Here is a 12926-nt window from a genome sequence, read left to right on the forward strand (position 1 = left end):
ACAGCAGCCTCATTCTGATCCCACCCTACTAACAGCAGCCTCATTCTCACCCCACCCTATCACAGCAGCCTAATTCTCACCCCACCCAACCCACATTACTCTGATTCTCACCCCACCCTACCCACAGCAGCCTAATTCTCACCCCACCCCCATCTCACCCCACCCTACCCACAGTAGCCTGATTCCACCCCACCACACTCTACCACAGCAGTATTATGCTCACCCTCCCTATGAACTCACTCAGACTCCCCCACTCCAGTTGCCCTTGCCTTCACCCCACCCAGCAGTAGCCTCACTCACATCCATCCAGAATGCCCACCCCCTCACACTTATTGCATATTGATAATCTTCTTCATTGTTTCCCATCAAAAGAAATAACAATAGAACATTAGGAAACTATGACTGTGCAAGTTCATCAAAGTTCACAAATGTTTGGTCCCATAAAATATGATAAAACCTTTTAAAAACGAGATGAACAAAATTATACTTTGACTGGATGCCATTCAGTGCCACTGAGCTTCCTTGATCACCTGACTGAACAATTCATAGAAATCATCTGAAAATTTAGTGGGAAAAAAGAAATTTCCAGAATGAGTTCGCTGTTTTGCTGAGAAGCGACCAGCTCTTGAGCTTTCCAAAAGTACTATACACAATACAGAGGTAGAGTAGGAGAAAGTTCCGAGCCAGTTTACAATAAGTGTAACATGTAAATTGTGTACATATATAGATGACTTCAACATAATACATGTGGGACTATGGATATCCTTGCTGCAGCCACAAGGCACAGCTTTCAACCAGCTATCAGCTTTCAACCAAACTGAGTACAGAGTTGGCCAGCCCGGTTAGTCGTGTGACAGCTACCACGCCTTGTCATCCTCAAACATGTCCGTCAAAGGCCCGGCTAGCTCAGTGCTTTGGAGAGGCGGATCCAGCACTGCCAAAAAGGTGGGTGTGCACCTTACACCCAAGTCATGAAATGGCTTGCCCGAGGGTACAGTTAATATGTAAGATGTCTGCAAGAAAGGGGTGTGTGCACAACCTGCACCCCTTCTCTGGATCTGCCAATGGCATCTCATGACACATACTTTAAACCTAATACATGCTCCCGTAACATACTCATTTCACAAGATATCTGTGTAACACGTCGCTGTTATTTTAGTCTTCAACATATTTCTATACTACTAATAAAATTAAGAACCACCTTATTCTTTCATATTACTAAAGCTGATCTCTAGCCATGACAGATTAACTATAGCAATATCAAAGAATGGTGGTCCTTAACTTTTTTTGAGTAGCATAATTTGAATCATTTGCTAGATTCCAAATAAGATTACCACGTAAGGTTTTAAACATACAGAAATGTAAAAACTTTGGAATGTCAAAAGTTCATTCCAATAGGCCGATATGTTATGAGAAAATCAGTAACGTAACAATTATATAATCAGAGGACCTTGTCACTTGAAAGAGGGTTGACACTGTTTGATCCAAGGGTTTCTAACAAAGATATCCCAGCCATGTATGCCTAAGATAAAGAGGCTGGTCCATATTTTATGCTGGTCATTGTGATGTTGAATTTCTACAATAGTCTTGTCATTCGACTGACAAATGATAAATATTGCAACGTTTAGTTGAAGTTTCCATATCTATAACGCTAAAAAAAATAATAGTCTTGGTTCGTTCTCAGGCACTGCCCGCATCATCATATAGGTTCGCCGCATGTTTCGTTTATATTTCCATTTTTAAAAAAAAAGAAGAAAAAAAGTCCAACACTAGTCAAATACTGTTTGCAAGTATTTTACTCATCCAGGCATACATTTATGAAGGAAGACCCATTCCCAGGTTGATGGTACACAACTGTTTATTTGGTTACAAACTAGTTGGAAGCAAAAAAAAAAGACACCGCCACCCGCATAATATTTTCAAAAACCATTGCCTGAGAACCAATTCTTTAATTTTTCTAAGCCTAAACCTATGCACCTAAAATCTGTACAGTGTCATGGTACCCGGAACTATTTCTCTGTGCCTAAACCTCTCTAATAAATGACAAGTTCCTCAGGAACCAATCACTGCAATGTCATCTTCAAACAGCTGCATCTCATGCCCGACGGTACAGAACACACAATAACACGGACTCAGGACACACACAAACACACATAAATATGTATATATATATATATAAATATTTATAGTCCTATGCAATAACCCACCAAAGGTGTGAGTCAACGCATTCATTTCACATGTAAGTATGGTTGATATACACAACAGAGTTTATTTGCCCAGACTGCTCTGAACAAGTTGGACGGCTTCATTTGAGAGTTATCTCCCCTACTGGACTCCATTTAAGACCAATGTAGGACACTTTACAACAAACTGTCTAAAATCTAACACTTGAATGTAGAGCTGCAACACTACATGATGTTGAGATCACATATTTAATAGCTGAATAATGGGACTAAGCCAAAGATAACTGTAAAAAATATACTCCTGAAAAAAAGTAAGGGACCACTTGATTCTTTTCATATTACCGTAGGCACCCTTAATTATGGGCAATTAAATTCTGAAAAAAAATATATCTGTCGTATATAAACATTTCAGGCTCTCAGCATAAACCACAAAATGCGACGACTTCAGGTCACATGATGTGGTCACGTGACTTGACCCAAGATGTCGGACAGTCAAAATACTTCGAACGAACTACGGTTATAACAAATAAAATTAGCGGTCCCTTAGAGTTCATTGTAACTAGATTACTGTCAGGTGGTGCTTTACTTCTTTCTAGTAGTATATGTTCACATCTACCTTTAATGTTTATAGTTTACATTGTACATAGGAACCCGGTAACTAGTTTCCATTCGTAATGATACATATTTCTTGTATATACCCTGGGTAATAGGTTATCACATCATTCCCATTGTATTGTATATTGTATACCGTATTCGACGTAATAAGCGCCCAGGGCGCTCTCAAAATAAGAAATAGGGGGCTCTTATTAGAATATTTCTTTGGTGAAGAAAAACAGAGTTGAAAGATAAATTTCATGGTTTATGCTGACAGTCTGAACTGTTTATATACGACAGATGCATTTTTCAAAATTTAATTTGCCCATTATTAAGGGTGCATATAACACACGAGTGCGTCTTGTGTACATTGATAAATCGGAAGGGGGGCTAATTGGGATTGTTCACAAGCCAATATATTAGCAAATATCACCGTGGGCGCTTATTAGAGTGGGGCGCTTATTACGTCGAATACGGTTTTGTATATCAGTCAAACCAGACCACCCCAGCTGAATATTCATTCTCAGTTGCAGGTCCAAAGCTTGGCACAAGATTTATAAAGATCTCAAAATATATCCAAATCGTTGAATCTTTCAGCAGTCAAAACATCTCTTAAAAAATACTATTAAACTTGACACATTATTTCCCCATGTCAAGCACTGAAAATAAGCTGTTCAAAATGGGTTAGAAGTTCAGCACTGTATAAATATATGTATTATTATTATTACTACTCTGATATTACTATTATTGCTGCTGTTAGGGACCAATGATTTCATATTCTTTGGAGGGAAGAGTGTGCCTGGGAACTAAACTGTTCCAGTGAGTGAGTGAGTGAAATTTAATGTCACATCAGCAATATTTCAGCCATATTGTGAATATAAAATGTTCCAAAAAATGCTTGAAAAATATCTTGATACTGTTGAAAAGAAATGAATTGTGCCACAAAAAAATATTGATGAAACATGTCGTTTTTTTATTCAAATATTTAGGATCATAGTTTTAATTAAAAATATACCTGTTTTTGCAGTTGTGGCTGAAAAAAATATCCAATCCTTTAGTCCAGACACTAGTTTCATCACACAGTGTCTGTCTGTCCCACAATTTTGAGCATATAGGATCAAATCTGCTACTGCAAGGGCTGCATGTGATCCTGACCCTTGTTCCTTTGTAATATATGCTGGGACTATGTTGTCAAATATCATAAACTACTACCAGTATGTATATATGTATAGAGACTGTACAATATGGTGACTGGTGTATTTTTCCTATATCCACTGTGATCACTATCTCCTGAAAGTTCACTGATTGGACGGACTGAGTCAAACAGACCTACAGGCCTTGAGATCTAGCTAGGTATATATACATTGTACATAGACAGTGGTAATGATGTACATTAACACTGTAGATATGAGCAAGTTACATCCAATATACATCAATACTGTTGGTGATAGTCTAGGAGAGCCTGTATTTACAACATCTGCACAATCAAAAGAAGTATGTACTACGAAGTGTCAAATAATGTGAGATTCAGTACCACTTACAACAAACAATACAAAAAGCATATGTAACATATATTATTTGTTTGTGTTCTTAATGTGGCATTTTAGACACAAAGATGGGCTTGCCTTTCACAATCTGACTTGGTCATCAGATTGAAAAAAAATAAATCTCAACAAAACTTTTATCATTTGGGACCATAAGGTGGAAATAGCTGTATCATCATTGATCCGATTGTTTGTTGTTTAACTCTCCATACAGCAATATTCCAGCTACATGACAGCAGTCTGTAAATAATCAAGTCTGGACCAGACAATCCAGTGATTGACATCATGAGCATCGAACTACGTAATTGGGATATGATGCATCAACCAATTCAACGAGCCTGTCCACCCGATGCCGTTAGTCGCCTCTTACGACAAGCATAGTCGCCTCTTACAACAAGCATGGGTTGCTGAAGACCATTTCTAACCTGGATTTTCACAGGTCAGTGAACAGGTCCACGGTATTTATCATAAAAGAATGGAGATATAAAAGGTAATGTGTAAAAGTGGTGTTAAAACCCAATTCAATCACCCTATTTCAATAGTCAAAGACAAGACAAGCCCATCGATGGAACATATCTCCTTATTCTCAATACATAATAAAGACTATAAAACAACACCTTTATGACTGGCCTCAATTACAATGTAACTACGGTTGGTAACTTCAAGCAAGTGCTGAAAGCCTGAACTTCCATTACCACGCAGCCAGGTACACAAGCTGATGACATTCGTGACCAACTCGCGTTATTCCGGGACAAGCCGAATAGCGACTCGTGCCCCTCTCATGGCCATTTTTGTGACCGTGTTCCATCGTAGCGCAAAGGGGCATGCCTAAAACAATTGTCAACTCGTTGCGTATATTTCTCCATATATTATATATTTTTCGGATGCATTGTAAAGCACATTGGGACATGCGGAATTAAACAGTTTGATTGAAAACATTTAACTGCGTCTTGGGTAAATTTTTAGATGCAAGACATAGGTAAAATCAAAAATTATTTCTGAGGGATCTTTGACGAAGAACTTGAAATCATACATGCATTCTGACTGGTTTGTCGTATTTTCAAACATAACTTTCATCGATAGGGGGACGAGTCTTCTTACAGGCTACAGAGAGGGGCGGGTTGTGATGAATGAAGCTGATGACTGACTGCCCTACATGATGTTACCCACATGACAAATCTTTGGTAGTGTGAGCCATGAGAGTTAAAAGGTGAGATGAAGATGCTCTACACTTAACCCAAAATTTCGGACTTCATAGACTTCGATTCAGGGATATATTTCCACAGCAACTTGAATATGAAAGACAGAAAAGAAAGAAACGTGTAAATAAATTTAGAAATTAGCTAAAAAAATTGAAGCTAGCTTTGCATGTATCAGTGAGACTTAGCTTAGCTCATGTCTTTTTTATGCCTCCTTTGTTTTCTCTGTCATTAATTTTTCCAAGATACTGTTATTGTTCAGCAGAGTTATTTTACATTGAATCTGACTTCAACTTGTGGGCATAACAAAATATGCAGTCTAAAAAAATATCCTTTTTTATGTACCGAGAATGATTCAAATAATTGTTTTTAAAGTCATCATTTCCACATATACCGGTAGTTGTTATTGCACTTTCTTTGATATTTCAAACTGATAAATCAGAAGTTTATATGTCTTAAATCGAAGTCCATCACAATCCGTCACTACTTGCTTATGACTGATTACATCAAACATGACATCGAAAACAATAATTCCTAATATGACACATGACAATTAACTGGTCACATGACCATTGCTATGGATCACATGACAACATGACCACAGTCAGGTCACATGACCATACTTACTGATCACATGACAATAGCTACAGGTCACATTACCATAGTATCAGATCACATGACAATATGTACAGATCACTTTCCCTTATGTACAGGTCATGAACATTTGTATTCTTTGATACAAATACTGCTTGACTTTTAAACAAAATATATCAACTGCCATACAGTACTGCCAAACACTCACAGGCAGATGCTATTACAGGACAACTGCTTCCAGTATCACACATTGTTATGTCTTTACTCTGGACTACAGTACTGACAGACTGCATGCTCAAAAATATTGCCTGTGTTTATTGTACACCTTGTAAACATCTGCCAAAAAAGTTTGCTTTCTCAAATCATCATGGCATAATCTGAAACAAAACTGGATCATTCTGATTAAGAATATGTTAAAGTGGATAAAGCCAGACAATAGACTCAATAACTATGGGTAGCCTACATATTAGGACATGCTGCCAAAATTGAGGAAACAATTGTGCGAAAATAATTGTAAATAACAGTAAACAGTGTCAGTAGATGAATCTCTGTGTTGAAGAATTATTTCTGTGAAAACATCAAGTTGCAATTACATCTTGTCACTTACAATACAGAAAACAACAGTCCATATATATTTTAAAAAACACAAAACATATCTGAGACCAGTGGTTGAATAATAATTTTAAAACCCAACAACACAGTCGGGCAGGTGAGCCATAAGAGTTGCCTGCCCATCTTTAGAGTTACCTGCCCACATTCAGACATTATAAATATTGTAAAATCGGAAAAAGTAAGAGACAGATTCAATTCAGTTGAAACAATGCAAACAATTGCTTGAGAATCTAGAAGGAGTTGTAATAAAACTCGAATACATAAGCAGTCCTAGAATTATCTGCCAGACAGTCGGGCAGGTGGAGTAAAATTTCAAGCAGCCCCGACAGACATGTTACCAGCCACGAGCAGGCTGAAGATGTATGATTAGTCACATAAAAATATATTTGCCAGCTGAATTGCACAATCTGATCGTAGCACTAAGACAATGAGAACCAATATCGTAGACTTGAACCTTAGCACTAAGATCGCCTTCTCAAAGTGGAGAAGACAAGATACGTTTCTATTGACCAGTGATTAATGCAGACAGTAATCGGATCCCAATATTTCCAATTCCAAAATGAAGATTTATGGCACAAGATTGAGATATAAACAATGATAAACAGGACAAGCATTCCATGCTCTGTTCCCCATAACTATCAGCCATGCATCATATACGGTTGTTCCCATGAAAGCTCAGATCCATCGAGCTTTTGGGAAAAGAAGGGGAGAATATGTGATTATTAACAGAAATTGAATGTAAATAGGCCACATGGCAGCAAGGCAGCATACTGTGTTTTCAATGTAGAGCTTGGCTATCTGTAGATTTAACTGTATTAAATTGAACTTGGAATTATTTAAATATGCCAACCGACAATGACTGAAAAAAAGTACTGTTTTATGAATATTAGCTACCATGGTGATGCGGCCATTAAATCGACTATATCAATCATAAGGGATTTATTGTGATTTGACAACCTCTGATTGACCAATCAATTACTCTGATTGAGTAATTTCCAAATTCATGTTAGAATTTGCATTTAGTAGTCCTGGTTGTACAATAGTTTTATTTTTGAGTAGAGTGTTGTGATCTGTACTTACAGTATACTCACTCACCAATTACATTTCCAAATGTATAAATGTGTAGTATACATAAATTGGACTCTCCTGTCTTGTAACATTCATTATGGCCTCTTAGATGTTGTATATATCATACTGGACTCCCCCAACTACAACCTAATGGACTCCCCCAGGTGTTGTATACATGATAGTGGATTTGTCCAAATACATCATAATGGACTCTCCAATGTGTTGTATACATCATAAAGGACTCTCCCAGGTGTTGTATACATCACAGTGGACTCTCCAATGTGTTGTATACATCATAATGGACTCTCCCAGGTTGTTGTATACATCATAGTGGACTCTCCCAGGTGTTGTATAGATCCTAATGGACTCTTCCAGGTTGTTGTATACATCATAGTGGGCTCTCCAAGGTGTTGTATAGATCCTAATGGAGTCTCCCAGGTGTTGTATACTGCTAAAGCTGCATGGTTAACTGTCCAAGGTGTTGATTACATCAATGCTCAGTGTACATCTAGCTGCCCTTCAGGAGCGTTAAGTATGTCCATAGTGAAACATTCAATTGTCTCATATTATCTTCAGCACTGCAACAGGCATTGAGATACAAACAGAAATATCAGTCTCACAAGAGTCCACCAGCCTGCTTGCGATTGTCAGAAGAACATCAACAAAACAAGCAGTCCTTTGGATGGTCACACACAGATCCATGAAACCACTGTCACATCATTCTAGTCCAAATCCTTCAGCATTCTGAATGGCAGCAATCAGCTTCTGCTTGAGGACCTTCCGGGACTTGTAAGGAGGCAGCACCAACTGGTTAAAACAGGTGTGAGCCATCGGCAGTCTGGCAACAGACACAAGGAGGTGAATGGGAAAATTATCTACGACAACACTGGACCTAGTCAGGCCATTCCTGTACTGCTACAGTCAGGATCACAGATCGGGTCACACGAAGATTACATGGCAGTGACGAATTAAGATGAATACATAAGTATACTGACACACTTTGGACTTCTTGTAATAAAAACCTATTGTAGCAATGGAATAAAAACAAGATGCATGTCTATGGTTCTAAACTAACCTCAATATTTTGAGGTGTCAATATCCTGACACACTTTGAAAACACATGTGATTTTTTTGTAATATCAAAATGAAAACATACATCAATTTAGAGCTGTGTATTCAGGCATGAGAGTGAGTGAGTGAGTATGGTTTTACGCCGCTTTTAGCAATATTCCAGCAATATCACGGCGGGGGGCACCAGAAATGGGCTTCACACATTGTACCCATGTCGGGAATCGAACCCGGGTCTTCAGTGTGACGTGCGAACGCTTTAACCACTAGGCTACCCGACCGCCAGTGTGTGTCAGTCTACAGTCAAGTCATATTAATCTTAAACTCTGGTGACTCATTAAACCGACAATCGGCTTTATCCGACACTAATGAGGGAAACCGATTAATTCAGTGCAATAAAACCGAATACTTGCAGTATAACGATGTATACAGAAATTGGTAAGGTACATCCAAAAATGACATTTTCATTATGGCTGCCGGGATATGGATCAGAATTCTGTGATCACTTTATTTAAGGGACCTGGGATCATTCACACAAAGTTTCAGCTCCATAGACGTTGCAGTTACAGAGGAGATGTAAAAAAGGCCAAGTTAACAATGAATGTACAGATGGACACAGGCCACAACATAACTTTGACTTTCAGCCAGGGTGTATAAAATGTAAGCAGCACTTACAGATCAGTTCCAGAGATCCTAGAGATCTTGAACTGCATCTCCTGGGTTCCACCAATGGGAATCCGGTCACTTCCTGTGGCAAACAGCAGCAGCTTCTTCTGCAGTTCCATGGGCATACCATTCACCATGTCCCAGAAGTACCTGCCAACACACAGTCAGCTGTAGTCAGGGAACAAACACATACCTGGATGGCAAACATCTACCTCAAGCTACCAAGTACTCTGTGTACACAGGTAAATGCAGCCTGACTGTCACATCCTGAGGAGTCCCCACAAGTCTAGAGAGGGTATACAGACCTGATTGTCTGATCCTGAGGAGTCTAGAGAGGGTACACAGACCTGATTGTCACAGCCTGAGGAGTCTAGAGAGGGTATAGAGACCTGATTGTCACATCCTGAGGAGTCTAGAGAGGGTATACAGACCTGATTGTCAGCTCCTGAGGAATCCTGAGAGTGTATACAGACCTGATTGTCAGCTCCTGAGGAGTCTAGAGAGGGTATACAGACCTGATTGTCTGATCCTGAGGAGTCTAGAGAGGGTATACAGACCTGATTGTCAGCTCCTGAGGAGTCTAGAGAGGGTATACAGACCTGATCATGAGAAGTCTAGAGAGGGTATACAGACCTGATTGTCAGCTCCTGAGGAGTCTAGAGAGGGTATACAGACCTGATTGTCAGCTCCTGAGGAGTCTACAGAGGGTATACAGACCTGATTGTCTGATCCTGAGGAGTCTAGAGAGGGTACAAAGACCTGATTGTCAGCTCCTGAGGAGTCTAGAGAGGGTATACAGACCTGATTGTCAGCTCCTGAGGAGTCTAGAGAGGGTATACAGACCTGATTGTCTGATCCTGAGGAGTCTAGAGAGGGTACAAAGACCTGATTGTCAGCTCCTGAGAAGTCTAGAGAGGGTATACAGACCTGATTGTCAGCTCCTGAGGAGTCTAGAGAGGGTATACAGACCTGATTGTCTGATCCTGAGGAGTCTAGAGAGGGTATACGGACCTGATTGTCTGATCCTGAGGAGTCTAGAGAGGGTATACAGACCTGATTGTCAGCTCCTGAGGAGTCTAGAGAGGGTATACAGACCTGATTGTCAGCTCCTGAGGAGTCTAGAGAGGGTATATAGACCTGATTGTCACATCCTGAGGAGTCTAGAGAGGGTATACAGACCTGATTGTCAGCTCCTGAGGAGTCTAGAGAGGGTATACAGACCTGATTGTCAGCTCCTGAGGAGTCTAGAGAGGGTATACAGACCTGATTGCCAGCTCATGAGGAGTCTAGAGAGGGTATACAGACCTGATTGTCAGCTCCTGAGGAGTCTACAGAGGGTATACAGACCTGATTGTCACATCCTGAGGAGTCTAGAGAGGGTATACAGACCTGATTGTCAGCTCCTGAGGAGTCTAGAGAGGGTATACAGACCTGATTGTCTGATCCTGGGGAGTCAAGAGAGGGTTACAATACAGACCTGATTGTCACATCCTGAGGAATCCTGAGAGGGTATACAGACATGATTGTCAGCTCCTGATGAATCCTGAGAGGGTATACAGACCTGATTGTCACATCCTGATGAATCCTGAGAGGGTATACAGACCTGATTGTCTGATCCTGAGAAGTCTAGAGAGGGTATACAGACCTGATTGTCAGCTCCTGAGGAGTCAAGAGAGGGTATACAGACCTGACTGTCGGCAGAGTGTCCACAGAGTGTATATTGACCTTATGGTTGTTCCCTGTTGACTCCACAAGTACACAGAGGTTTTGCTGACAAAAGCCCAGTTCTACAATAGCACTATCGCAAGGTTCTGGTTAGGTAAAATAGTTCAGCCTCTGAGACAGCTATGAGGAAAGGGGACCCTGATTGTTTGTTCAGAGTGTTACAGTACTGACCTAATTGTCTGATCCTGAGGACTGTAACCTTCATACATTGTCACCTTCTTGAGGTCATTGATGTTGATGGTCGGGCTGCCACACACCAACATTTCCACCTCTTCAGGCCGCAACATCTACAACAGCAGTGTGTGAGGTTACGGTGCAAACAATTCTTTTTTGTATTTTTGAACGCTAGGGCTGGGACTGGTAACTCGGGTTCTCAGGTCAGGTGGTTCCTGAGTAGGATCCAGGTACCCACAGGACTACCCGGACCCTTGGTATATTGTTTTATGAATACGACTCACTATAGCTCAGTGGTTACACTTCAAGACGCTAAAGTTTGCATTTCTTTCTGACGATGTACACATTCCTTTTGACTTGTATATGGGTGAATAGAGATAAAGCTTCAGTCAACTTCTGTGTACGCATGATCTGATCGTTTGATACATGTATCTAAGTTGTTTTTGCCAGTGCTGTGGTAAAACAATTGCCAATCAGACATTTCGTTCCAACTCTTGAGACCTTCAGTGGGTACCCAGGTAGGGTCGGGTATCCCAGTAATAAATTTGGACTCGTCCCAGCCCTATTGAACACGCCTTCGTGTAATCTCACTATAATATTTGACAGAGTGCAGATAGGGCGTACTTACAATTAGTGCATTTGATGCACACACACTGTGAAATCCATGGTAGAACGCTTGGAATTGTGGGTACACTGACTTGTTGAGAATGAACTCCACATAGAGTTGAACATACTCTGTAGAATACAAAATGTTGGTCAGACATTTCCTATTCAAACATATTCTGGTACTTTATACATATTACAAATATTCAGACACTAAATACGTTCAGATATATTCAGACAAGAAATAAGATACGCATTCACACTTTTACATACATTTTAACAGTTAAATCTTACAAAGGTTAACTATTTTAGAAATTGGTCAGAGGTGCATTCAATGAAATAAGGAAGAACTAAGAAATAAGTCCTCTGCTCTCCATTGGCCAGTTATCAGTGAAATACAAGTCATCTGTACAAAGCACAAACCGTATTCAACGTAATAAGTGCCCCACACTGATAAGGGCCCACGGCGATATTTGCTAAAATATTGGCTAGTGAACAATCCCAATTAGCACCCCTTCTGATTGATCAATGTACACAAGACTTATTTATTTGTGTATAACATGCACTCGTGTGTTATATGCACCCTTAATTATGGGCAATTCTGGAAAATATATCTGTCGTGTATGATACGCACATACTTTTTTCGTTTGTATCATTTCAGGCTGTCAGCATAAACTACGAAATTTACGATCTTTCAACTCTGTTTTTTCTCTCACCAAAATTATATTCTAATAAGAGACCCCTAATTCTAATTTTGAGAGCGCCCCGGGCGCTTATTACATCGAATACGGTATGTTAGTTATAACTATGATATAATATCATGCATTCTAAATTCCAATTTGTAAATTTTAACAAACAATTGCTTCAGATTTGGGGTTGAATATTGCCAAGTAATC

General features: G+C 39.7%; 1 protein-coding gene across 2 annotated transcripts in view; it reads right to left on the reverse strand.

Moving 5' to 3' along the window:
• Positions 1-324: 324 nt before the first annotated feature.
• LOC139452183 (probable E3 ubiquitin-protein ligase HECTD2) overlaps positions 325-12926 on the reverse strand; it is a 77806-nt gene continuing 65204 nt past the window's right edge. For both annotated transcript variants that reach the window (XM_071233545.1, XM_071233544.1), the window contains 4 exons: positions 12056-12162; positions 11425-11540; positions 9538-9678; positions 325-8632 (listed from right to left, as the gene is read on the reverse strand). In XM_071233545.1, coding sequence (XP_071089646.1) covers positions 8512-8632; positions 9538-9678; positions 11425-11540; positions 12056-12162 — 485 coding nt within the window. In that variant the 3' untranslated portion in view covers positions 325-8511. The remainder of the gene's footprint in view (positions 8633-9537; positions 9679-11424; positions 11541-12055; positions 12163-12926) is intronic.

The sequence above is a fragment of the Haliotis cracherodii genome, unplaced genomic scaffold (assembly GCF_022045235.1).
Source record: "Haliotis cracherodii isolate W230 unplaced genomic scaffold, xgHalCrac1.p SCAF_9, whole genome shotgun sequence".
In the NCBI taxonomy this organism is placed as follows: Eukaryota; Metazoa; Mollusca; class Gastropoda; order Lepetellida; family Haliotidae; genus Haliotis; species Haliotis cracherodii.